This window comes from Oncorhynchus masou, chromosome 17 (genome assembly GCF_036934945.1).
Source record: "Oncorhynchus masou masou isolate Uvic2021 chromosome 17, UVic_Omas_1.1, whole genome shotgun sequence".
Taxonomy (NCBI): Eukaryota; Metazoa; Chordata; class Actinopteri; order Salmoniformes; family Salmonidae; genus Oncorhynchus; species Oncorhynchus masou.
The window spans coordinates 25,696,378-25,720,413 of NC_088228.1; the positions used below are offsets into that span (position 1 = coordinate 25,696,378).

Below are 24,036 nucleotides of genomic sequence, written 5' to 3' on the forward strand. Positions count from 1 at the left end.
CTCTCAGCCTATTGTGTACAGTCTGAACACTGATTGAGGGATTGTGCATTCCTGGTGTAACTCGGGCAGTTATTGTTGCCATCCTGTAACTGTCCCGCAGGTGTGATGTTCGGATGTACTGATCCTGTGCAGGTGTTACACGTGGTCTGCCACTGCGAGGACGATCAGCTGTCCATCCTGTCTCCCTGTAGCACTATCTTAGTCGTCTCACAGTAAGGACATTGCAATGTATTGCCCTGGCCACATATGCAGTCCTCATGCCTCCTTGCAGCATGCCTAAGGCACGTTCACACAGATGAGCAGAGACTCTGGGAATCTTTCTTTTGGCGTTTTTCAAAGTCAGGGCAGGTAGTTTGCCTACTGTGATGCGGTGCAGTTGCCATACCAGGCAGAGATACAGCCCAACAGGATGCTCTTAATTGTGCATCTGTAAAAGTTTGTGGGTCTTAGGGGCCAAGATACATTTCTTCAGCCTCCTGAGGTTGAAGAGGCGCTGTTGTGTCTTCTTCACCACACTGTCTTTGTGGGTGGACCATTTCACATCGTCAGTGATGTGTACGCCGAGGTACTTGAAGATTTCCACCTTCTCCACTGCGGTACTGTGGATAGGGTCGTGCTCCCTCTGCTGTTTCCTGAAGTCCACAATCAGCTCCTTTTGTTGATGTTGAGAGGTTATTTTCCTTGCACCACTCTCCATGACCCTCATCTCCTCCCTGTAGGCTGTCTCGTCATTGTTGTTAATCAGGCTTACTACTGTTGTGTCGTTTTCAAACTTGATGATTGAGTTGGAGGCATGCGAGGCCACGCAGTCATGGGTGAACAAGGAGTACAGGAGGGGGCTGAGCACGCACCCTTGTGGGACCCCTGTGTTGAGGGTCAGCAAAGTGGTGTTGTTTCCTACCTTCACCACTTGTGGGTGGCCCGTCAGGAAGTCCAATAGTGGGTGAAAAGCATGCTATTCGCATGCTTAATTTCAATACACATAGAGAGAAAGTGCATAAGAAGGGAATTACAGTGAGCTCCAAAAGGGACAAGGATATATTTGTTGTTTTGGCTCTGTACTCCAGCACTTTGGATTTGAAATTATACAATAACTATGAGGTTAAAGGGCAGACTGTCAGCTTTAGTTTGAGTGTATTTTCATCCATATCGTGTAAATCGTTTAGAAATCACAACACTTTTTGTACATATTCCCTCTATTTTAGAGGACCAAAAGTATTGGGATAAATGTATTTATGTATAATAAAGTATAATTTAAGTATTTGGTCCCATATTCATAGTATGCAATGACATTAAGCTTGTGTGACTACAAATTTGTTGGAAGGATTTGCTGTTTGTTTTGGTTGTTTCAGATTATTTTGTGCACAATAGAAATTAATGAGAAATAATGTATTGTGTCATTTTGGTCACTTGTATTGTAAATAAGAGTAGAATATGTTTCTAAACACTACGTCAATGTGGTTGCTACCAGGATTACAGATAATCCTGAATGAATTGTGAGTAATGTTGATTGAGAAAGTTATAGATGCACAAATATCATACCTCAAGACATGCTATCCTCTCACCATTGCAATAACAGGAGAGGTTTTCATTTTTTGGGCGGGGTGGTATGATATTTATGCATCTAACTTAATGTAGTCATTGCTTGCTTTGAATATGGGACAAAATACTAAACTTTTTACGACAAGTGAATCTGTCCCGATACTTTTGGTCCACTAAAATGGGGGGGAGACTATGCACAAAGGTGCTGTAAATTCTAAAAGGTTCACCCGATATGGATGAAAATCCCCTCAATTTAAAGCTATCAGACTGCCCTTTAACCTCATAGTATTGTATAGTGCTGGAGTACAGACTCAAAACAGCAAAACATTTTGTCACTGGCCCAATACTCTTGGGGCTCATTGCACGTTCCATTTACGCACGCTTAACTCGGGTGGGAATCATCCCTGTAGATGCGTTCTGCAGAGGTGTTCTGTGGAATTGGAGCACAGCAAAGTAGCAGAGATTGGGCATGTACATTTTTAGTATGGCCCATGGGACAGAAGTCAGCTAGAGTTTTGTCCTAGTGCCGAACCTGTATGAGAAGAGACCACACTGTCCAGTGTGTGGTGTAAGGGGGCAGTAACTTCCACTTTTTTTTTATTATCTAATTTGAGCTTGAGACATCAGACATTTTGCAATGGAACAGTTGTAGCCTTAAGAATATTGTTTTACCAATGCCTTTAGTGAGCAGTACAATTTGGATGGAATGGAACAGTTGTAGCCTTGAGCCTTTACCCTAGTAGTGTTCATACAGACATTCCTATTGATGGCAATGTGGATTTAGCAATAGTGTTTTGTAAACAAGATAAAACCATGATTTTCACTGTAAATCAACTCTGTCATGCTTAATGCCAGGGCCTGTTGTTTTACTGAGGGCGCGTTTACACAGGCAGCCCAATACTGATATTTTTTACACTATCAGATCGTTTGCAGATCTGATTGGTCAAAAGACCAATTTATGGGAAAAGATCGGAATTGGGCTGCCTGTGCAAATGCAGTGTGTGAGGCCTGTGTGTGCCAGTCATGATAAGACTGTATTTAGGTCTATTGTTTTAGACTGTATTCAGGGAACCAAGACTGCAAAGCCCATTACACACCTGCATAAGGTTAGTCCGAATACCAACTACTGACAAGTGCGCAGGAAAGGTGTGTTGGACTAATATTATTAGTAGTAGTATTATTATGTTACATGCAAACACAAGTGTGACAGTGTGATGTAAGCTGGAGTCGTTAGACATTCACCTCAAATGTCTCGGGCAATGCTGTAGAATGGTGCTGAACAGTGGCGGCTGGTGGGAGGAGCTATAGGAGGACAGGTTCGTTGTAATGGCTGGAATGGAATTAATGGAACGGTATCAAACGCATGGAAACCACGTTAGACTCCGTTCAATTGATTCCATTCCAGCCGTGACAATGAGTCCGTCCTGCTATAGCTCCTCCCACCAGCCGCCACTGGCACTGAAGCATCTTGTGTTATGAAACTTACTGAATGCATTGTTAAAATGATTCAAGTCTGCTCTTGAATTCGGCCTTTGGAGACAATGTAATGTTGTCTCACATTTCTTGTGAAAGCCCCTCTACACAGCACTAATCAAGTTGTATCAGTCATATGTACAGGATACACATGGTGTACATCGTCCAACTATAGGCTTACTTGCAGGTTCCTTTTCAACAATGCAACAACAATAGGAAATAAAAAAAGAGAAGAATATGAACAAAAAGTAAATGGCAGTAGAATAGGTAAATAAATGTAGCATAAGTATAATGCAGGAAGGCACAATTTATAGTCCCAATATTTACATGTGTATTGGGGGCACGTGTATAAATTGAGAGGTATAATAAGAGTCTGGTAGCAGCAGTTGTGTGTGCGCATTTGTGCTAGGGTGCAGAGAATCGTAGCAGGTGGTCAGTTCAAGTGTTCAGCAGTCTGATGGCTTGTAGATACCAACAGGCTCAGAGACCGTTTCTATCAGACCTCATGCTCCGATACCGTCTACCCGACGGTAAGGGAGAGAGAAGCTCGTCTGTTGGGTTCTTGGCGATGTTCCGTGCCCTTCCTCAGGCACCGTGTTAAGTAGATGTACTGGATGGGTGGGAGCACGGTTCCAGTGATGTACTGAGCTGTCTTCACCACCCGCTGGAGGTCCGTACCAGGCTGTGGTGCAACCGGTCAGGATGCTCTCAGTGGCGCAGCGATAGTATTCGGAGAGACCCGGGGCGGCGTGACAAATTTCTTCAGCCGCCTTAGGAAGTATAGACGCTGTTGCACCCTCTTGACAAGAGTGGTGGTGTTGGTCCATGACAAGTCCTCAATGTGGAAGCTTCTGTCCTGTTGATGTGAATCGGCTATGTTCCCTTGTCTGCTTCCTGTATTCAACAATCAACTCCTTTGTTTTGCTGACATTGAGGGAGAGGTTGTCCTGACATAGTTCACTGACCTCCTCCCTATTGGCTGACTCGTTGTTGCTTATCAGATCAGGCCTACAACCATTGTGTCGCAAACGTAGTGGAGTTGGTGTCGTGCAAAGCCACAGTCGTGGGTGAACCGGGAGTACAGCAGAGGGCTGAGGACACACCCCTGGTGGGCCCCTGTGTTAAGAGTCCATGTGGAGAAGGTGTTGTTGCCAATCCTCGCAACCTGTGGCCTGCCTGTCAGAAAGTCCAGGATCCAGTTGCAGAGGGTGGTGCCCAGACCCAGGGCTCTGAGCTTGGTGTCTCGTGTGGCGGGAACATTAGTTCTGAACTCTGAACTGAAGTCCATGAACTGCATTCTCACAGGTGTTCCTCTTTTCCAGATTTGTCACGGCTTTGTGAATAGCGATGGAAATAGCATCTTCTGTGGATCTTTTGGAGCGGTAGGCAAATTGGAGTGGGTCCAGTGTACCTGACATGTATTCACACCCCTGAGTCAATACATGTAAGAATCACATTTTACATTGATCACAGCTGTGAGTCTTCCTGGTTAAGTCTCTAAGAGTTTTGCACACCTGGATGTACAATATTTGCTCTAGGTTCTATTCAGAATTTTTCTTTTCAACCATTTTTAAGTCTTGCCTTAGATTTTCAAGTAGATTCAAGTCAAAACTGTAACCCTGCCGTTCAGGAACAGTCACTGTGTGTTGAGTAGATTCACTACACTGCTTTACAACAAAGGTCATGTAAAGAAACACTTTATGGCAACCTTGCAATGAGAGGTTGTTCAGAGATACTTTTGAGAGATGGGAAACTCCATTGGAATCATATTAACGGCCATTGTGTATGTTTCCCATGTGTAGTCAATGGACCGCGCGGTACATTCTGGGACAAGGATAGCTCTCCTTCATGGAGTGTATGGGAGTCAATTGGGCGCTAGCTCAAAATACCAATTTTAGCATGATTTTTGTCAACAAGATGTACAACATTGCAAATAATTTCAGATGTGAGCTAATTAACTTGTTCTCTTTAATATTGTAGAGCTTTGGAATTGGGGTGTTCTGTAATTTCGAGGAAAATAGGCAGGTTTCTCAATACACCCCGACTTTGAGAAGGGATTAAATGACGATTGGCTCAGCAACTACGTGACACAGCGTGACCATGTGAACGCGATTGGTCGACAGTCTGCTGGGTGAGGAGTTATACGTTCCTCCATTGCCCAGTGCGATTCCTATATCTTTTCTCTGGCTTGTTATTTGAATGTACTGCCTGTTACGACAAGCACACGCAAGCTGTTCATTACGAAAATGTTTTCTTACTTAAACCATAATGTAAATTACACTGTTATTCAATACAAAATGTATTGGCTATATATTTCAACTGTAAATGTAATGCCCTGAGGATTGAAATGTTAACCTCTTGGAACTCCCCATCCCGGATCCGGGATCGTGACTAAAGCCTCAGGCTCATTAGCATAACGCAACGTTAACGATTTCTGAAAATCGCAAATAAAATGAAAATAATGCGTCTGCTCTCAAGCTTAGCCTTTTCTTAACAACACTGTCATCTCAGATTTTCAAAATATGCTTTTGAACCATAGAAATTGACTAATTTGTGTAAGAGTATGCAAAGCTAGCATAGCATTTTGAGTAGCATTTAGCACGCAACATTTTCACAAAAACCAGATAACCAAATAAATAAAATCATTTACCTTTGAAGAGCTTCTGATGTTTTCAATGAGGAGACTCTCAGTTACATACCAAATGCGCAGTTTTTCCTGAAAGCGTCTGTGTGTAGGAGAAATCGTTCCGTTTTCTACATTGCGTCTAGCTACCGAAACGAACCGAAAATTCAGTCACCTACAACGTAAAACTTTTTCCGAATTAACTACATAATATCGACCGAAACATGGCAAACGTTGTTTGGAATCAATCCTCAAGGTGTTTTTTCACATATCTCTTCATTGATATGCAGTTCGTGGAAGCTTGCTTTCCTCTCTGTATCCCATGGAAAAATACTGGCAGCTGGCTTTTGCGCACCAATTTCGGCGCAGGACACCGGGCGGACACCTGGTAAATGTGGTCTCTTATGGTCAATCTTCCAATGATCTGCCTACAAATACGTCACAATGCTGCAGACACCTTGGGGAAACGACAGAAAGGGCAGGCTCATTCCTCTCGCATTCACAGCCACATAAGGAGACAATGGAAAACAGAGCCTCAAAAATCCTGCTCATTTCCTGGATGCCGTCTCATCTTGGTTTTGCCTGAAGCTCACGTTCTAGGGCACGCACAGAAAATATCTTGGTAGTTCTGGACACGTCAGAGTGTTTTCTTTCGAAAGCTATCAATTATATGCATAGTCGAGCATCTTTTTGTGACAAAATATCTTGTTTAAAACGGGAACGTTTTTCATCCAAAAATGAAATAGCGCCCCCAGAGCATCAACAGGTTAATGCAGTAAATGGCTTGCCGAACTGGTTCTAATCACGTTCTAATTTAGCTAGCTAGCTAACATTCTCATCATGAATGACGTACATGGCCTTAATGATCTATCTGCGTCAACTAACTAAATAAGCCCACTAACATAATAGGCCCAGGCAGTAATAGGGTTATTTTTGTATGAAGGATGAGTCCATGTTGACTTTGGCGCCAGTCCAGCATTTGCACATACCGTACCAATCAAAAGTTTGGTCACCTACTCAATCAAGGGTTTTTATTTATTTTTTACTATTTTCTAAATTGAAGTATAATAGTGAAGTCATCAAAACTATGAAATGTGTAGTATTTATTTGGGCTGCAATTTCTGAGACTCGTAACTATAATGAACTTATCCTCTGCAGCAGAGGTCCTCATGAGAGCCAGTTTCATCATAGCTCTTGATGGTTTTTGCGACTGCACTTGAATAAACTTTCAAAGTTCTTTAAAACGTCCTTATTGACTGACCTTCATGTCTTAAAGTAATGATGGACTGTCGTTTCTCTTTGCTTATTTGAGCAGTTCTTGCCATAATATGGACTTGGTCTTTTACCAAATCTTCTGTATACCCCCACTACCTTGACACAACACAACTGATTGGGCCAAAGGCATTCAATTTTCTACATTTAAACTCGGACAAAAGAGAGATGCTAGTTCAAGGTCCCAAGAAACAAAGAGATCTTCTGTTGAATCTGACAATTAATCTTGGTTATACATTCGTCTCAAAAAAAGGAAGGACCTCGGCGTTACTCTGGACCTTGATCTCTTTATTGAAGAACATATCAAGACTGTTTCAAGGTCAGCAATTTTCCATCTACGTAACATTGCAAAAATCAGAAACTTGCTGTCCTGAAATGATGCAGAAAAATGTATCCATGCTTTGTGTCACGTCTAGATTAGACTACTGCAATGCTCTACTTACTGGCTACTTGGACAAAGCACTAAATAAACTTCAGTCAATGCTAAATGCGGTTGCTAGAATCTTGACTAGAACCCCAAAAAATGTATCATATTATTCCAGTGCTAGCCTCTCTACATTGGCTTCCTGTTAAGGCTAGGGCTAATTTCAAGGTTTTACTGATAACCTACAAAGCATTACACCTGGGCTTGTTCCTACCTATCTTTCCGATTTGGTCCTGCCGTACATACGTACGCTACAGTCACAAGAAGCAGGTCTCCTTACTGTCCCTAGAATTTCTTAGCTAATAACTGGATGCAGGGCTTTCTCCTTTAGAGCTCCGTTTTTATGCAATGGTCTGCCTATCCATGTGAGAGATGCAGACTCGGTCTCGACCTTTAAGTCTTTATTGAAGTCTCATCTCTTCAGTAGGTCCTATGATTGAGTGTAGTCTGGCCTAGGAGTGTGAAGGTAAACGGAATGGCACTGGAGCAACGAACCGCCCTTGTCCGTCTCTACCTGGCCGGTTCCCCTCTCTCCACTGGGATTCTCCGGCTCAAACCCTATTACGGGGGCTGAGTCACTGGCTTACTGGTCTTCTTCCATGCCGTCCCTAGAAGGGGTGCGTCACTTGAGTGGGTTGGAGTCGCTGACGTGATCTTCCTGTCTGGGTTGCCCCCCGTGTTCGTGCCGTGGGGGAGCTCTTCGTGGGCAAAACTCGACCTTGTCTCAGGATAGTAAGTTGGTGGTTAAAGATATCCCTCTAGTGGTGTGGGGGCTGTGCTTTGGCAAAGTGGGTGGGGTTATATCCTACCTGGTTGGCCCTGTCCTGGTCAAAAACTTTTGACCAGGAGTGTACATTTAAAAAAAAAAAAAAATGTTTTAGATGGGCTTGGTTAAAGTCACCCGTGACTGCTGGCTAATGTTCTTGTAAAGTTCGCTAAGTGCCGCCGTTGTTTGCTTGTGGCAATGTATGTACACAGCTGTGATGATAACACACATGAATTCCCTTGGCATATAGTGGGTTTGTCATTTTAGCACCTCCTGGTCAGCTGAACAGGAGCTCGCAATGTTTTCAACTACTGTACACCAGGAATTGTTTGAGGAAAGATTCCGCTCCCCACAAATCTTACCAGAAGCCGCCATTCGACCCTTTCGGAATATGGAAAAGCCTTTTGTTTGAATTGTAGAGTCGAGTGTGTTGTCCGTAAACTACATTTGAGGAAAAACAAGACACAGCATTTCCTGATGACCCTCTGCGATTAAAGCCATGCTCTGAGTTCACAAAGTTTATTTTCCATACTAGGAAGAGGAGGCCGTGTAGCCTGTCTTTTCAGCCGAGCTTTGAGTCGTCCCCCTTTCTTCTTTGCTGGCGTTGCCTTAGGTCATCTCGGCCAGTAGCAACAGGAGCCCATGTACTATTCCAGACCTGGTAAACTGAGTGTGTGTAGCTTCCGATTGATTATCCGAGTGTTTTGTAGTTCGTAGGAAATTATTGCACAAACATTCTTGAGCTAACAAAGTAATAATTAACACACAAATAGTCATAAAGCAAAGTCGAGCTGGAAGCTGCAATAGACGCGCACCGACATCTTGTTACCGGACTGCCTTACTTACATTATCTCCCGTGATGATGATGGTCTTTATTTAACCAGTTAGAAATCTATTTCTGTGTCATGTAGCAGTTACATGTCTGCCTGTCATGCTCCGTCCATACCACCACTGCTGGTAGTGAATCAAGCAGGCAGGGCCAAGCCAGGTGCAGACAAAGCAGTCAGTTACAGTTAGGAGGGAGGGTGTTGGGGCAGCCACAGCACCACCACTCTGGGCCTGGTGCCCATGATGTGATCCAGAGAACAGAGGTCTGATTGACCAGGCCTGACCAGCCCCTCAGGCTCCCATCAATGACCCGTTTGAAAGGTCAGGCAGGCAGGCCACTGTCTGTACGGTAGGGGCTCTCAGCTCTTGTCATGTGAGGTCAGATTCCATTCCCATGGCCCACCCGGTAGTGGCAGAGAGTGGCAGAGCCGGTTGGTCACTCGTCGTCTTTAGCTTTCTTTAGCTCTGGTCCAGGTCACATTCTTTCCTTACCCTCTTGGATCTAACCGCTGATAAGTGTCAATGTCTGGGTTTTATTGGAATCTAAAAAATGACTGGTGTTACTGGAATAAGATCATCCATCGCCTGCTGGATTTTAGTTTTTGGTTTTGAATATTTTAGAAACATGAATTTAAGTTCCATTTAATTGTTTTGAGAGTTTTACAATACGATACCTCGTTGAGGATTTATCTTGCAAAGTTTCACCTTTTGAACTTTGCAAGGAACTTCAGGACGAACAGAGAAGCTGGAATGTTGTTTGTATCTGAGTGAGGAGCTCTGGTCCTATGCCAGTTCAATTATGGCCAGGCTCGGTGTGGTGAGGGTCATCCCCCAGGACTGGTAATCCCTCCCTGGGAAGCATGCTGCTGGCGGACAGGCTGGCCATGGGGCTGGGGCCCTGGGCTTGGCTGGACAAAGGGAGCTGGTGCAGGGCCTGCCAGGAGTGTGAGCGCCGCTACCTGACGCTGGAGGAACCAGACGGTGTGTTGAGTTCTTCAGACGGGGGAAGGGGTGGTGTGTAACCTATAAGAAGTCCAGTTTCTTGTATGCAGTTATTTTGCGTCTCAAAAAGTTGGGTGGTTGGTGGTATCTTTTTGTAGTTTGTATAACGGTATCTCTTTGAAGTAGACGGCATCAATGGGGTTGTTATACATTTGGCCCATGTTGTATAGCTGTATTGGGTGAATATTAGATCTAAAGATTTGACGGTGTGTTTCTGTCCACATCATTGGTGATGGATGCCTATGGGATAGGCCTATATTGGTGATGGATGCCTATGGGATGGGCTTATATTGGTGATGTATGCCTATGGGATGGGCTTATATTGGTGATGGATGCCTATGGGATAGGCCTATATTGGTGATGGATGCCTATGGGATAGGCCTATAGTGGTGATGGATGCCTATGGGATAGGCCTATAGTGGTGATGGATGCCTATGGGATAGGCTTATATTGGTGATGGATGCCTATGGGATAGGCTTATAGTGGTGATGGATGCCTATGGGATAGGCCTATATTGGTGATGGATGCCTATGGGATAGGCTTATATTGGTGATGGATGCCTATGGGATAGGCCTATAGTGGTGATGGATGCCTATGGGATAGGCTTATATTGGTGATGGATGCCTATGGGATAGGCTTATAGTGGTGATGGATGCCTATGGGATAGGCCTATAGTGGTGATGGATGCCTATGGGATAGGCCTATAGTGGTGATGGATGCCTATGGGATAGGCCTATAGTGGTGATGGATGCCTATGGGATAGGCTTATATTGGTGATGGATGCCAATGGGATGGGCCTATAGTGGTGATGGATGCCTATGGGATAGGCTTATATTGGTGATGGATGCCTATGGGATAGGCCTATAGTGGTGATGGATGACTATGGGATAGGCTTATATTGGTGATGGATGCCTATGGGATAGGCTTATATTGGTGATGGATGCCTATGGGATAGGCTTATATTGGTGATGGATGCCTATGGGATAGGCTTATATTGGTGATGGATGCCTATGGGATAGGCCTATAGTGGTGATGGATGCCTATGGGATAGGCTTATATTGGTGATGGATGCCTATGGGATTGGCCTATATTGGTGATGGATGCCTATGGGATAGGCCTTTATTGGTGATGGATGCCTATGGGATAGGCTTATATTGATGATGGATGCCTATGGGATAGGCTTATATTGGTGATGGATGCCTATGGGATGGGCCTATATTGGTGATGGATGCCTATGGGATAGGCCTATATTGGTGATGGATGCCTATGGGGCTACATTGGCGGTGTTCCTTCACGCTCCTTCTCCTTGGCCCTGGTTGAGATGAGAGATGGGCGCAGCCTGGGATGTTGGAAGGAACTAGGGCAGTGGCTTTTAAATTTAGCTCCACAAGCCCCACGGCTGCAGGCAGAGAGCAGCTTTGCACTCTGAGCTGTTTTGGGCTCGGCGGGCCAGGGTTGGGCGGCGTTGGAGATGCTGCTCTACTCAGCAGTTAACAACTTTCACACTTTTCTTTTAAAAAACAGGCCATGTCAGAAAGGGAGGGGGAGAGAGACGTCCTCATTCCTAGGAGCCGTGTTGTTCTAGTGCCATAAGTCTCTTTGGGACTCTTCATAATGCTGCAGTGGTCTACTTGTTGATGATATGTAACTGGAGTATCTCAGGTAGCTGAATTATTGTTTTAAACAAAATTGTTGCATCATAATCAGAAGTTTAGGTACATTTTATCCATTGTGATGATGAGGAAGATCATGGTGAGATGGAGGAACATGATGACTAATATATATATATGTGTATGTATGTGTATATGTGTATGTATATATATATATGTATAATTTGTAAGTCGCTCTGGATAAGAGCGTCTGCTAAATGACTTAAATGTAAAATGTAAATGTAATGAAGTGCTTCATAACATATATTCATCCATCATGTAATACCTAAGCTTGTGTTGTTGCAGATGAGCCGGCTAGCCCTAGTGTTGACCATGAGGCCACGTCCATTCCTGCTTCTGCCGTGATATCTGTCGCTCCAGCCATAACTACAGCCCCCCCGAGCCCAAGCTCCTCCCCGTACCCTCTCATGCGCCGACAGCTGTCACATGACCAAGGTAAGAGGCACTCTGGGGGCGGGGCTCCTGGTTGTCACGGTTAAGGTGCAAATACAGTACTGTCAGTTGCTGTGTTGTCAATGGCGTTGTTGTTTTAGTCATCGGTGGCGTCTGAAACACTACGTATGCAGTGCACTACTGTTGACCAGGTCCCCAATCTCCATAGGCCCTGGTCGAAAGTAGTGCGCTATATAGGGAATACTACAGTGTCATTTCAGCCGCATCCATTGCGTTGTTACTGTCTTGATGTTTCTGCCACATAATAGATGTGCTACATAATAGATGTGACAGAACTCGGTGCTGGAGTTTTCTGAGGAAGCATGACATTGACCCAGTTCTTTATACAGGCTTGAAAGCAGCTAGGATGTCTCCTCCATCAGTGCTAAATCACTTCAGAGTATAATTGGCTCTGCATTTGATATTAACACAAATTTCTGCCCTGTGATATTGAGCCCTAAAGCTACCTCAGAGAACACAACCACTGAACCTCACCAATAACACTCAGCTATGCCACATCACTCTGTCGACACGCTCTAAAAAACACTGTCGTTGTTTGTCCCGGTCTCAAGAGTCTCTCAGAAATGCTATTCTGGATTCTGATGCCGAGACCAAACAAGAGCGGTCCAAATCCTGCGACGAGGGTCTGGATAACTACAGAGAGGAAGGCAGAGGGTGAGTCCCTTTTTAAATTTGGAGATGTGGAATTTGGTCTCATTTTCTACTTGATACTGTTCTCCAATGGTTTTGGTTCATCCTCCTAATATCAGTTATTTGTCTCCCTTCTCCTCTGTCTCTAGCCGGTCAAACAGTAAACACATGCCCAGTCTGAGAGGCCTGAGGAAGGTGAGGAAACCGCTCAATACAGGCTTTATTAACCACAACATGTTGGTTATCTTTATAACAACTTTAAATGGGTTATAGCAGTTCTATAAAGGTTTAACTAAGCCATGTTGGCTGTGTTTATACAGCCAGTATAATGGCTACCCAACATATGTGGGCAAAAAGCTGGTAATATCTATCCCTAATCAGTGCCTAACGGTGGGACATGCTGCTACTTTTATGCAACTGGTTTGAAAACAGTCTGTACTTTCCCCGTGCTTTTGAAAGGTTTCCTAATCACATTGACAGGATGTGTTGTATGGTTTCCTGGCTTTGCCTGAATCATCTTGATTTCTTCAGCCATAATGAACTCACCTGTCTGTGTGATTTTGTTACACTAGTCAGTCAGGCTTTGATGCTCCCCAAATACCAGTAGAAAAGGACTCCCTGGGGATTTGAGCTATTTTCTTTAAGACCACAGGCTCTCTTCCTGGTGTGTGTGTGTGTGTGTGTGTGTGTGTGTGTGTGTGTGTGTGTGTGTGTGTGTGTGTGTGTGTAGGCTCTGGATGGACACAAGTCATCTGATGACTCCGGTTCCAGAAGGGACTCCTCTTCAGATGTATTCAGTGACTCTTCTAAAGAAGGCTGGCTCAACTTCAGGCAGATCAACACTGAGAAGAGCAAGGTATATTTTCACACTTCTACCCTTGTCCAACTGCAACATTACATGGAGCTGTACTTGGTCTGGTTATGTATCCACCATAGTTGCTGGAAAGGACCATGTGAAACAAAAATATCCACAATCGTGTGAAAAGGTTATCACGCACACCCGCCCACACTGTGCTAACTCTTTACATCTTCATGCAGGTCCTTAACTCAACATTTCGCTCTCTCTCTCCCTCCGTTTCTTTTCTTTCTTTCTCTAGCGTGGGGGTTCGAGGTCGTGGAAGCAGATGTACGCCGTGCTGCGAGGTCACGGCCTCACGCTTTACAAGGACAAGAAGGACGGCGTCTCCCACGCTTCCTCCCACTCCCAGTCCGACGACGACCCACAGCCAATCAGTGTCAAGGCCTGCCTGATTGACATCTCCTACAGCGACACGAAACGGAAGAACGTGCTGCGTCTGACCACGTCAGACTGCGAGTATCTGTTCCAGGCTGAGGGCAGGGATGACATGCTGTCATGGATCCGAGTCATCCAGGAGAATAGTAATCTGGATGATGAGGTGGGTTCTGCCTGGCAACACTGCAGTACTGTGTTACTAAGCTCATCATATGATTATAAGCATTTCGCTGCGCCTGCGATATCATCTGCAAAACTGTACACAACTGATAAACGGTGATTTGATTTTTATAGTAATAGGTCTATCCCACATTTGATTATTCTTTGCTAAGCCCATGTTTTTATCCAAAGGGACTTGCATACAGTAGCTAGAAATGTATTTTACTATCCACATTTTTGTCGGGTCCTACCTTAACTGCAAGGCAGATGTGTCAAATGCCAGTGTGCTCTTTTACAGCCATCACTTGTGAATAGCCTCGTCTGCATCAGGGCTCAGGCTACACATCTTCTATTTAATTTACACTCGTCGTTCTCACTGTCCTTGGTCACTAGTGGAAGCAATAGCTTTTGGGCTGAGAGACCTGCTTTTGTTAAACATTCTTCTCCTTGGGTTTATGGCAATGAAGTTTGTCTCAGTTGCGTTTGGTGTTTACCCCACAAATAAGACACTCACTGTCCTGTTTTAGAATCTCTACTCGAGCCTATTTATAATATCAAACCATTTTAATGTTTGATTTCTCATGCTTACTGTATGTAGGATCACTAGGATACAAAAAAACACAAACATCTCCTGCTGGACCCTAACAAGAATGTGTTTTTTTTTCTTGGCTTAATGTTAACTTGTCTGTTGGCTGTGAAATGAGCTAACAGTGTGCTTGCTTGTTCAGCTGTTTGCTCCCTCTCAGTTAGCCTTCGGTCTTTGTCTGTGGTCTCAGTCTCCCACAGAGTCTTTCATTAATGGGGAGAACCCATGACTTCCTAAATAGCTCAAACAGGATTCAGTGTGGTTAACTACTAAATCCTATTCACTTAGAACTATAAAAAAAATATATATATATATTTGATAAGACAACATATACTTGAGAAATCTGAATGTGCTGGTAGTCCAAAGGTTAGTCCAAAGGTTATGTGAGGTTACTGCTCCATTAAACAAAGTTTGGGTTAATTAACATCCATGATTTTTCATTTCCAAAATCATTAATTCTGTTTGTCCTTAGCTTGTGTTCCAGTTATGTGAAAACTGATAGTTTGTTGTCCATTATATGTTTCAGAATGCTGGTATAACCAGCCAGGACCTGATCAGCAGAAAGATCAGAGAGTACAACACCATGATGAGGTATGCAGCAACACACACACACACCATCTTTATTTGACCCACAATGCAACATCATTTTACACCCACTTATGCACAAGTCCTTACGTTCACATATTGTATAATTGAATGTACGATAATATGACCTTTTTTGTGTTTGATCCAGTGCCCCCAGCAGCAAGACTGAGCCCTCCCCCAAAACCTCCCGGCAGTCCCTCAGTATCAGACACACCCTCCTGGGGGTGAAGGGAGAGGGCAAGGGCCAGAGCCCCCACTCACCCAAAACAGGAGAGAGGGGTAAGGTCATTATTACAAGAAAGAAGTTACTGGAAACAATGAACACTTAATTTAGTAAACAAAAGTAAAACAATAAGTCATGTGCCTGGGGTGACCAGTGACCTGTTTCACCATTTATGAATCTTGGTTTTAAAGCAAGGGATTACATTCACCACATGTAGACATGTTGTGTCCTTTACACACAGCTGAAAAACAGGGCATGATGAAGTTTCTAGCTATACTACACAGGAAAGTTGCACATCACACAAGAACAGGAGACAATAAATAGGGTAGGATTACATGTAGAAACACAGTATTGAAAATGTTTCTTTGACTGTCCGCACAAGCAGCTGTTGACCTTCCAGCAGCTAGTGTGGTTTGCGTGTGTATCTGGTGTGGATTATCACTCAGATGGCTGCTTTGTGTGTGTTCTGTCAGATGAATCCAGTCCTCCACGGGATAAGGCTGCCTGGAGGAGGGGCATCCCCGGCATCATGAGGAAACCCTTTGAGAAGAAGAGCACTGCTGGGGTCACCTTTGGGGTGCGCCTCGATGACTGCCCACCTGCACAGACCAACAGGGTGAGGGAGAGCGAGGGAGTGTGTGTTTACATGTGAGAGAAACTTGGAAATGATGATGTTGAATGAATTATGTGTTTTATTTCCCCTTGATGGTTGAGTAGTGTGATCTTTAAGAGAAACTTACTCTAGACACTATTTGGGTTGTTTTTCCAGTCTCCCTACATAAGGGGTGCTTCAGACATAATTATGCACCATAGTGCACTTCTCTTTTTTTTTTTGCGCCAAGAGGCCTGCTTTCCGATCTAAAAATGAACGGAGTCATATTTTTTAGCAGTTATTGTGGCCTTTGTTTCTCTGATTTGCACAGTCACGCTAGCTGCGAGTAGAAATGGTTGTCCTTATTCAATAGAGCCATTGGACTTGTTTCAACAATGTTCTTATCTGCCTCAACATAGCAGGATATCTAGGTTGACTCATTTTCCCCGGCTTTGTAAAGACTACAGCCTGACGGGAGTCCTACTTCCTTGTCCAATTGTGTTCTGCATCTGATGGCTGCTTCTGATGATTTTGTCATTCCAAGAAGTGCTGGACGGCGAAACCGTTTTTTATGTTATTTTACATAGGGGCACACAGCCCTATTAATTTGAGCCAGAATACAGTGAATAGGAGTTGAGGCACCAGCAATAACAATTGCATGACCAGCAAGCAGCGATGGGAAGCCTCGGTCAGACTCTGACCGGTGGTGCCTAAGCGGTTGCCGTCCAGCCATGCCGACAGAGGAATGTCTCTGCTGCAACAAATTAGATCGCAGACGGTTCTTACTAGAGAGAGTCACTGCAGACCTCATGGCTCGTGTGTGTGACGGACCATCAAGGATTTGACGCACATATGGATAGAGGGGTGCTGGAGATGTTCTTCAGAACCTCCATGATCAACTGGGGGCGGCAGCCTTGTCCAGCTGGACTAGGAGAGCAAATGCCAAATGAGTAAGTAATTTTGCTTTCTGTAGCTTGCTAGCAATATGAGCTCTCTTTTTACATGAGGCAGTGTTGTTCAGTACAGTGTAACTTTGTAATTGATTCAGCCATAACGAGGCTTGCTAGTACCACTATAATCCATGTTGAGTTAGCTAACTTTGTTTGCTATACCCCAAAAGTACTGTAGCCTAGTGTTATAGCTAGCTAGCTAATGTTAACTAGCTAGCTAGCCTCAGTGCACCTCATTTGGAACAAAACGGGATAAATGTTGTGATAACGAAGAGTAAAGGAATGACTTTGGCTTTGACTCATTAGTCTTTGAGTAAATATACCTGTGTGTTGTAGGTAGCTACCTAACGTTTCTGTGAGTGTCAATGTAAATAGTCCGGGAGGCCATTTGACTAATTGTTCAGCAGTCTTATGGCTTGAGCATACAAGCTGTTGAGGAGCCTTTTGGTCCTAGACTTGGCGCTCCGGTACCGCTTGTCATGCGGTTGCAGAGAAAAGTCTATGACTTGGGTGACAATTTTTTGGGCCTTTCTCTGACACCTCCTAGTATATAGGTCCTGGATGGCAGGAAGCTTGGCCCCAGTGATGTACTGGGCCGTATGCAATTCCCTTTGTATTACCTTGCGGTCAGATGCCGAGGAGTTGCCATACCAGGCGATGATGCAACCAGCCAGGATGCTCTTAATGGTGCAGCTGTAGAACTTTTTTGGGGGCCCATGCCAAGTCTTTTCAGTCTCCTGAGGGGAATGATGTTTTCATGCCCTCTTCATGATTGTCTTGGTATGTTTGGACCATGATAGTGTGTTGGTGATGTGGACACCAAGGAACTTAACTTTCGACCCGCTCCACTACAGCCCCGTCAATGTTAATGGGGGCCTGTTCGGCTCGCCTTTTCCTGTAGTCCACAATCAGCCTCTTTGTCTTGCTCACATTGAGGGAGAGGTTGTTGTCCTGACACCACACTACCAGATCTCTGACCTCCTCCCTATAGGCTGTCTCATCGCTGTCTGTGATCAGGCCTACCACTGTTGTCGTCTGCAAACTTAATGATGCTGTTGGAGTCGTGTTTGGCCACGCAGTCGTGGGTGAACAGAGAGTACAGGAGGGGACTTAGGACACACCCCTGAGGGGCCCATCGTGCTGCTCCAGTAGGAATACAAACCGTACACAACGATTTGCCCATGAAAGTCTAATAGCGTTTTTGCCATTCTCTTACAGACGATACAGCTTGGTAGTCTACCAATTTGTTTTTTTGTTTTTGGGGGTGTGGTAGGGGTTGCTCTAAGTGGGGAGTGACTATGAACACATCACTGCACCCCCAATGCACCATATGCAAGTAGTAGAATTCTACTATTTATTATAGGCGTTAGTAGAATATTTTTATACCTGCATACTACTGTGTAAACTCAGCTTGATCTCCAGAGCAAATAAACATAGTCTTAAATACAAGCCATGTCTACTTATTTGCTACATCTACTATTTTATATAAATATGTTTATTTGCCAACAAATTAGTTGAAATGATACACCAGCTCCCTGCATCAAATATATATATATATATATATGTATATTTTTATATGGCCCTTCTTACATCAGCTGATATATCAAAGTGCTGTACAGAAACCCAGCCTAAAACCCCAAACAGCAAGCAATGCAGGTGTAGAAGCACAGTGTCTAGGAATACTAGGCATTCTATATTATACTACAACATCAGTCTATCTGAATATGGATGTTGTGTTTGCTGAATGTTCCAGGGTCCTGAATGTGTTTCAGCTCGTGAACCTTGTCCTGTGTTTGGCAATGGCAGCTGGTGTGTCAGAAGTTCGAGCTCCATGACCTTGGACTCAGACTATACACTTTGGCTCTTGCCAGCCCCATGTGGTATTTTCCTCTTCCGAGTCCAATGATGTTGAGCTTTCATCCAATGGGTCTACAGGATCTGTACTACTAAAGCTGGCGTCAAGGTCATCCTCAGCCAGATTAGTCTGTAGGATACACACTAGTCGGTGATTAGCCAACATTTTACTACTTTACAGTTGTTGTCGACGCAAAGAATAATACATGGTTAAACTGGATCCACCTTGACAGGGGCGGTACTACGTCCTGAAATCGTGATGAATTCTGGATGTTATGGTTTGCTTGAACCAGGAAATGTAAATGTCCCGTTTCTACCGTTGAGATGCAGAAACGCTCGTATTAACTTGTAGTGACGAAGTTATAGATTTTTATGACATATTAATGGACAGACCTATACACTGAACATGCAGCGGTTCAATTTCCCTATGATGTGTGCGGTATAAGTTCTGCTTTGTGTATATGAAAGTGATGTCTGTTTCTTAGTTTATACAATATGTATAATGCTAAAGACTTTGTTTGTGTTGTGTAGTTTGTTCCCCTCATCGTGGATGTGTGCTGTAAGCTGGTAGAGGAAAGAGGGCTAGAGTACACTGGGATCTACAGAGTACCGGGAAACAACGCTGCCATCTCCAGCATGCAGGAGGAGCTGGACAGTAAAGGACTGATGAGTGACATCGACATCCAAGAAGACGTGAGTGACAGACACGCATGCATACAGTGTCTTCAGAACGTGTCCATACCCCTGGACTTATTCCACATTTTGTTACAGCCTGAATTCAAAATTGATATATAATTTTTTTTACTCACCCATCTACACACACTACCCCATATTGACAGTGAAAACATGTTTTTAGAAAATGTATTGGAAATGAAATACCGATATTTAATTTACATAAGTATTCATACCCCTAAGTGACTACTTTGTAGAAGCACCTTTGGCGGTGATTACACCTGTGAGTCTTTTTGGGTAAGTCTTTAAGAGCTTCCCATACCTGGATTGTGCAACATGTGACCATTTATTATTTTCACATTTATTCAGGCTCTGTCAAATTGGTTGCTGATCATTGCTAGACAATAATTTTCAGTTCTTGCCACAGATTTTCAAGTACATTGGCCACTCAGGAACATTTACTTGGTAAATTACGCAAGTGTGGATTTGGCCTTGTGCTTTAGGTTATTGTCCTGCGGAAAGGTGAATTCATCTCCCAGTGTCTGGTGGAAAGCAGACTAAACCAGGTTTTCTTCTAGGATTATGCTTGTGCTTAGCTCCATTCCTTTTATTTTTGATCCTGAAAAAATCCCTGGTCTTTAATTATTACAAGCATACCCATAACATAATGTAGCCACCTCTATGCTTTGAAAAATATGGAGAGTGGAACTCAGTAATGTGTTGTATTGAATTTGCCCTTAACATAACACACTTTGAGTTTGAATCTATTTTTCGTGGGTCTCTATTTACCACCACAAACCGATGCTGGCGCTAAGCAAACAAGAAAATGCTCATCCAGGGGCGGCGCTCCTAGTGGCCGGTCATTTTAATGCAGGACAACTCGAATCAGTTTTGCCTCATTTCTACCACCTTTACAACTAGATGGTAAAAACAACTTCAAATGACCTTTATTCCACACACACACAGACGCATACAAAGCTCTCCCTCCATTTGGCAAATCGGACCATAACACTATCTTCCTGATTTCTGCTTACTAACAAATACTCAAACAGGAAATACGTGCTCACTGCGGAAGTGGTCAGATGAAACGGATGCTAAGCTACAGGACTGTTTCGCTAGCACAGACTGGATTCATCTGATGGCATTGAGGAGTTCACATCCGTCACCAGCTTCATTAATAAGTGCATTGACAACATTGTCCCCATAGTGACTATAAGTAAATATCCCAAACAGAAGCAATGGATTACAGGCAACAATCGTACTGAGCTAAAGGCTCAAATTTGTTCTTAACTGACTTGCCTAGTTAAATAAAGGTAAAATAATTCAAAAACAGGCAAAGTGTCAGTACAGGACTGAGATCGAATCCTACTACAACCGCTCTTGAAGCTCGTCAGATGTGGCAGGCTTTGCAAACAATCACAGATTTCAAAGGAAAGCACAGCCAAGAGCTTCCCAGTGACACGAGCCTACCAGATTAGCAAAATGCCGCCTTTGCTCGCTTTGAGGCAAGCAACACTGAACCATGCGTGAGAGCACCAGCTGTTCCGGATGACTGTATCGCCACACTCTCTGTAGTCCATAAGAGTATGGCCTTTTAAGCAGGGTAACAATTAAGATCGCTGGGCCAGACGGATTACCAGGACGCATACTCTGAGCATGTGTTTACCAGCTGGCAAGTGTCTTCACTGACATTTTCAATCCTGTCTCTGACCTAGTCTGTAATACCTAAGTTTCAAGCAAACCACCATAGTCCCTGTGCCCAAGAGTGCCATGGTAGCCTGTCTAAATGACTACTGCCCCGTAGGACTCACATCTGAAGCCATGAAAGGCTGGTCATGGCACACAATCATCATGACAATTACAACAATACTGAATGAACAATGAACACTTTTTTTATTTAAACTTAATAATAATACATACAAATCCATTTAGTCTCAAATAAATAACAAAACATGTTCAATTTGGTTTAAATAATGCAAAAACGGTGTTAAAGAAGAAAGTAAAAGTGCAATATGTGCCATATAAAAAAGCTAACGTTTAAGTTCCTTGCTCAGAACATGAGAATATATGAAAGCTTGTGGTTCCTTGTAACATAAGTCTTCAATATTCCTAGTTAAGAAGTTTTAGGTTGTAGTTATTATAGGAATTATAGGACTATTTCTCTCTACCATTTGTATTTCATATATCTTTGACTATTGGATGTTCTTATAGGCACTTGTATTGTATTGCCAGCATAACCTTGGGAGTTGATACAGTAGGCTTGAAGTCATAATCAGCGCTGTGTTTCAAGCATTGCTAAGAGCTGCTGGCAAACGCAGGAAAGTGCTGTTTGAATGAATGCTTGCGAGCCTGCTGCTGCCTACAACCGCTCAGTCAGACTGCTCTATCAAATATCAATTATAGACTTAATTATAATATAATAAACATAGAAATAGAAATATGAGCAAATATGTTGTTAATATGTTCAAATCTGGAAATTGTTATTTAGAAAACAAAATGTTTATTCTTTCAGTGAAATACAGAATTGTTCCGTATTTTATTGAACGGGTGGCAACCCTAAGTCTAAATATTTCTGTTACATTGCACGACCTTCAATGTTATGTCATAATTATGTAAAATTCTGGCAAATTAATTACGGTCTTTGTTAGGAAGAAATAGTCTTCACACTGTTCGCAACGAGCCTGACTCTGCTGGCACTGAACGCAAGAGAAGTGACACAATTTCCGTAGTTAATATATTGCCTGCTAACATGAATTTATTTTAACTAAATATGCATGTTTAAAAAATATATACGTGTGTATTGATTTTTTTAGAAAGGCATTGATGTTTATGGTTAGGTACGTTGAGACAACGATTGTGCTTTTTTCGCGAATGTGCTTTTGTTAAATCATCACCCGTTTGGCAAAGTTGAAGTAGGCTGTGATTCGATGATAAATTAACAGACATCGCATTGATAATATGCAACGCGCAGGACAAGCTAGTTGAACTATCATCAACCATGTGTAGTTAACTAGTGATTATGTTAAGATTTTTTATAAGATAAGTTTAATGCTAGCTGGCAACATACCTTGGCTCCTTGCAGCCACCTGGTCCTTTTGATGCTGCACTCGCGTAACAGGTGGTCATAACACCTCTCCTCGTGGATTGCAATGTAATCAGCCATAATCGGCATCCAAAAATGCTATTCCAAAAAAACTAAAAAACTAAATCGGCCCTAATTAATCGGCCATGACGATTTAATCGGTCGACCTCTATTCTCTATTTTACATCACACTGCCCTTTCCCACCTGGACAAAAGGACCACCTATGTGAGAATGTTGTTCAATGACTACAGCTCAGCGTTCAACACCAAAGTGCCCTCCAAGCTCATCACTAAGCTAAGGGTCCTGTTACTGAATACCTCCCTCTACAACCTTTGATCCTTGACTTCCTGATGGGCCGACCCAAGGTGGTGTGGGTAGGCAATAACACATCCGCTACGCTGACTCTCAACATGGGGCCCCTCAAGGGTGCGTGCTCAGTCCCCTCCTGTTCACCCGTGACTGCGTGCCACGCACAAGTCCAACACCATCAAGTTTGCAGACGACTCGTCGGTGGAAGGTTATAGGGAGGAGTTCAGAGACCTGGCAGTCTGATGCCAGGACAAAAACCTTTCCCTTAACGTGGGCAAGAAAAATGTATCAAAGACAACAGGAAACGGAGAGCCGAACACTGCCCCATTCACCTCAACGGGACTGTAGTGGAGTGGGTTGAAATCATCAAGTTCCTTGGTGTCCACATCACTAAGGACCTATCATGGTCCAAACACACAAACAGTCGTGAAGAGGGCACGACAATGCTTCTTCCCCCTCAGAAAGCTGAAAAGATTTGGCATGGGCCCTGAGATCTTCAAAAAGTTATATTGCTGCACCATTGAGAGCATCTTGACTGGCTGCATCACCGCTTGGTATGGCAACTGCTCGGCATCCGACCACAACGGGCTGCAGAGGGTAGTGTATACGGCCCAGTGCATCATTGGGGCCAAACTCCCTGCCATCCAGGACCTACCAGGTGTTGTCAGAGAAAGGCCCTACAAATTGTCAAGGACTCCAGCCACCCAAGTCAGACTTCTCTCTGCAAGCGGTACCGGAGCGTGAAGTCTGGGATCAAATGGCGCCGGAACAGTTAATCAGACAGCTATCCGGACAGTTTACATTGATCCCATTTTATATTATTTATTTATTTATCTTAATTGTTTTGTACTTCCAGCCGCGTCCTCAGAGCATGCGCAGACCAGCTGGCTGGTGTGTTTACGGGCATATTCAATCAATCCTTATCCCAGTCTGCTGTTCCCACATGCTTCAAGAGGGCCACCATTGTCCCTGTTCCCAAGAAAGCTAAGGTAACTGAGCTAAATGACTACCGCCCCGTAGCACTCACTTCCATCATCGTGAAGTGCTTTGAGAGACTAGTCAAGGACCATATCACCTCTACCCTACCTGACACCCGAGACCCACTC

At 43.7% G+C, this 24,036-nt stretch overlaps 1 protein-coding gene across 5 annotated transcripts in view; it reads left to right on the top strand.

Annotated features, from left to right (window-relative positions):
• The window catches only part of LOC135558767 (rho GTPase-activating protein 21-like), an 86,778-nt gene that overhangs the window by 51,719 nt on the left and 11,023 nt on the right, over nt 1–24,036 (top strand). For all 5 annotated transcript variants that reach the window (XM_064992871.1, XM_064992873.1, XM_064992872.1 and 2 more), the window contains 9 exons: nt 11,886–12,035; nt 12,605–12,707; nt 12,833–12,878; nt 13,414–13,539; nt 13,781–14,080; nt 15,189–15,253; nt 15,396–15,526; nt 15,944–16,086; nt 19,398–19,559. In XM_064992871.1, the coding sequence (XP_064848943.1) occupies nt 11,886–12,035; nt 12,605–12,707; nt 12,833–12,878; nt 13,414–13,539; nt 13,781–14,080; nt 15,189–15,253; nt 15,396–15,526; nt 15,944–16,086; nt 19,398–19,559 (1,226 nt within the window). The remainder of the gene's footprint in view (nt 1–11,885; nt 12,036–12,604; nt 12,708–12,832; nt 12,879–13,413; nt 13,540–13,780; nt 14,081–15,188; nt 15,254–15,395; nt 15,527–15,943; nt 16,087–19,397; nt 19,560–24,036) is intronic.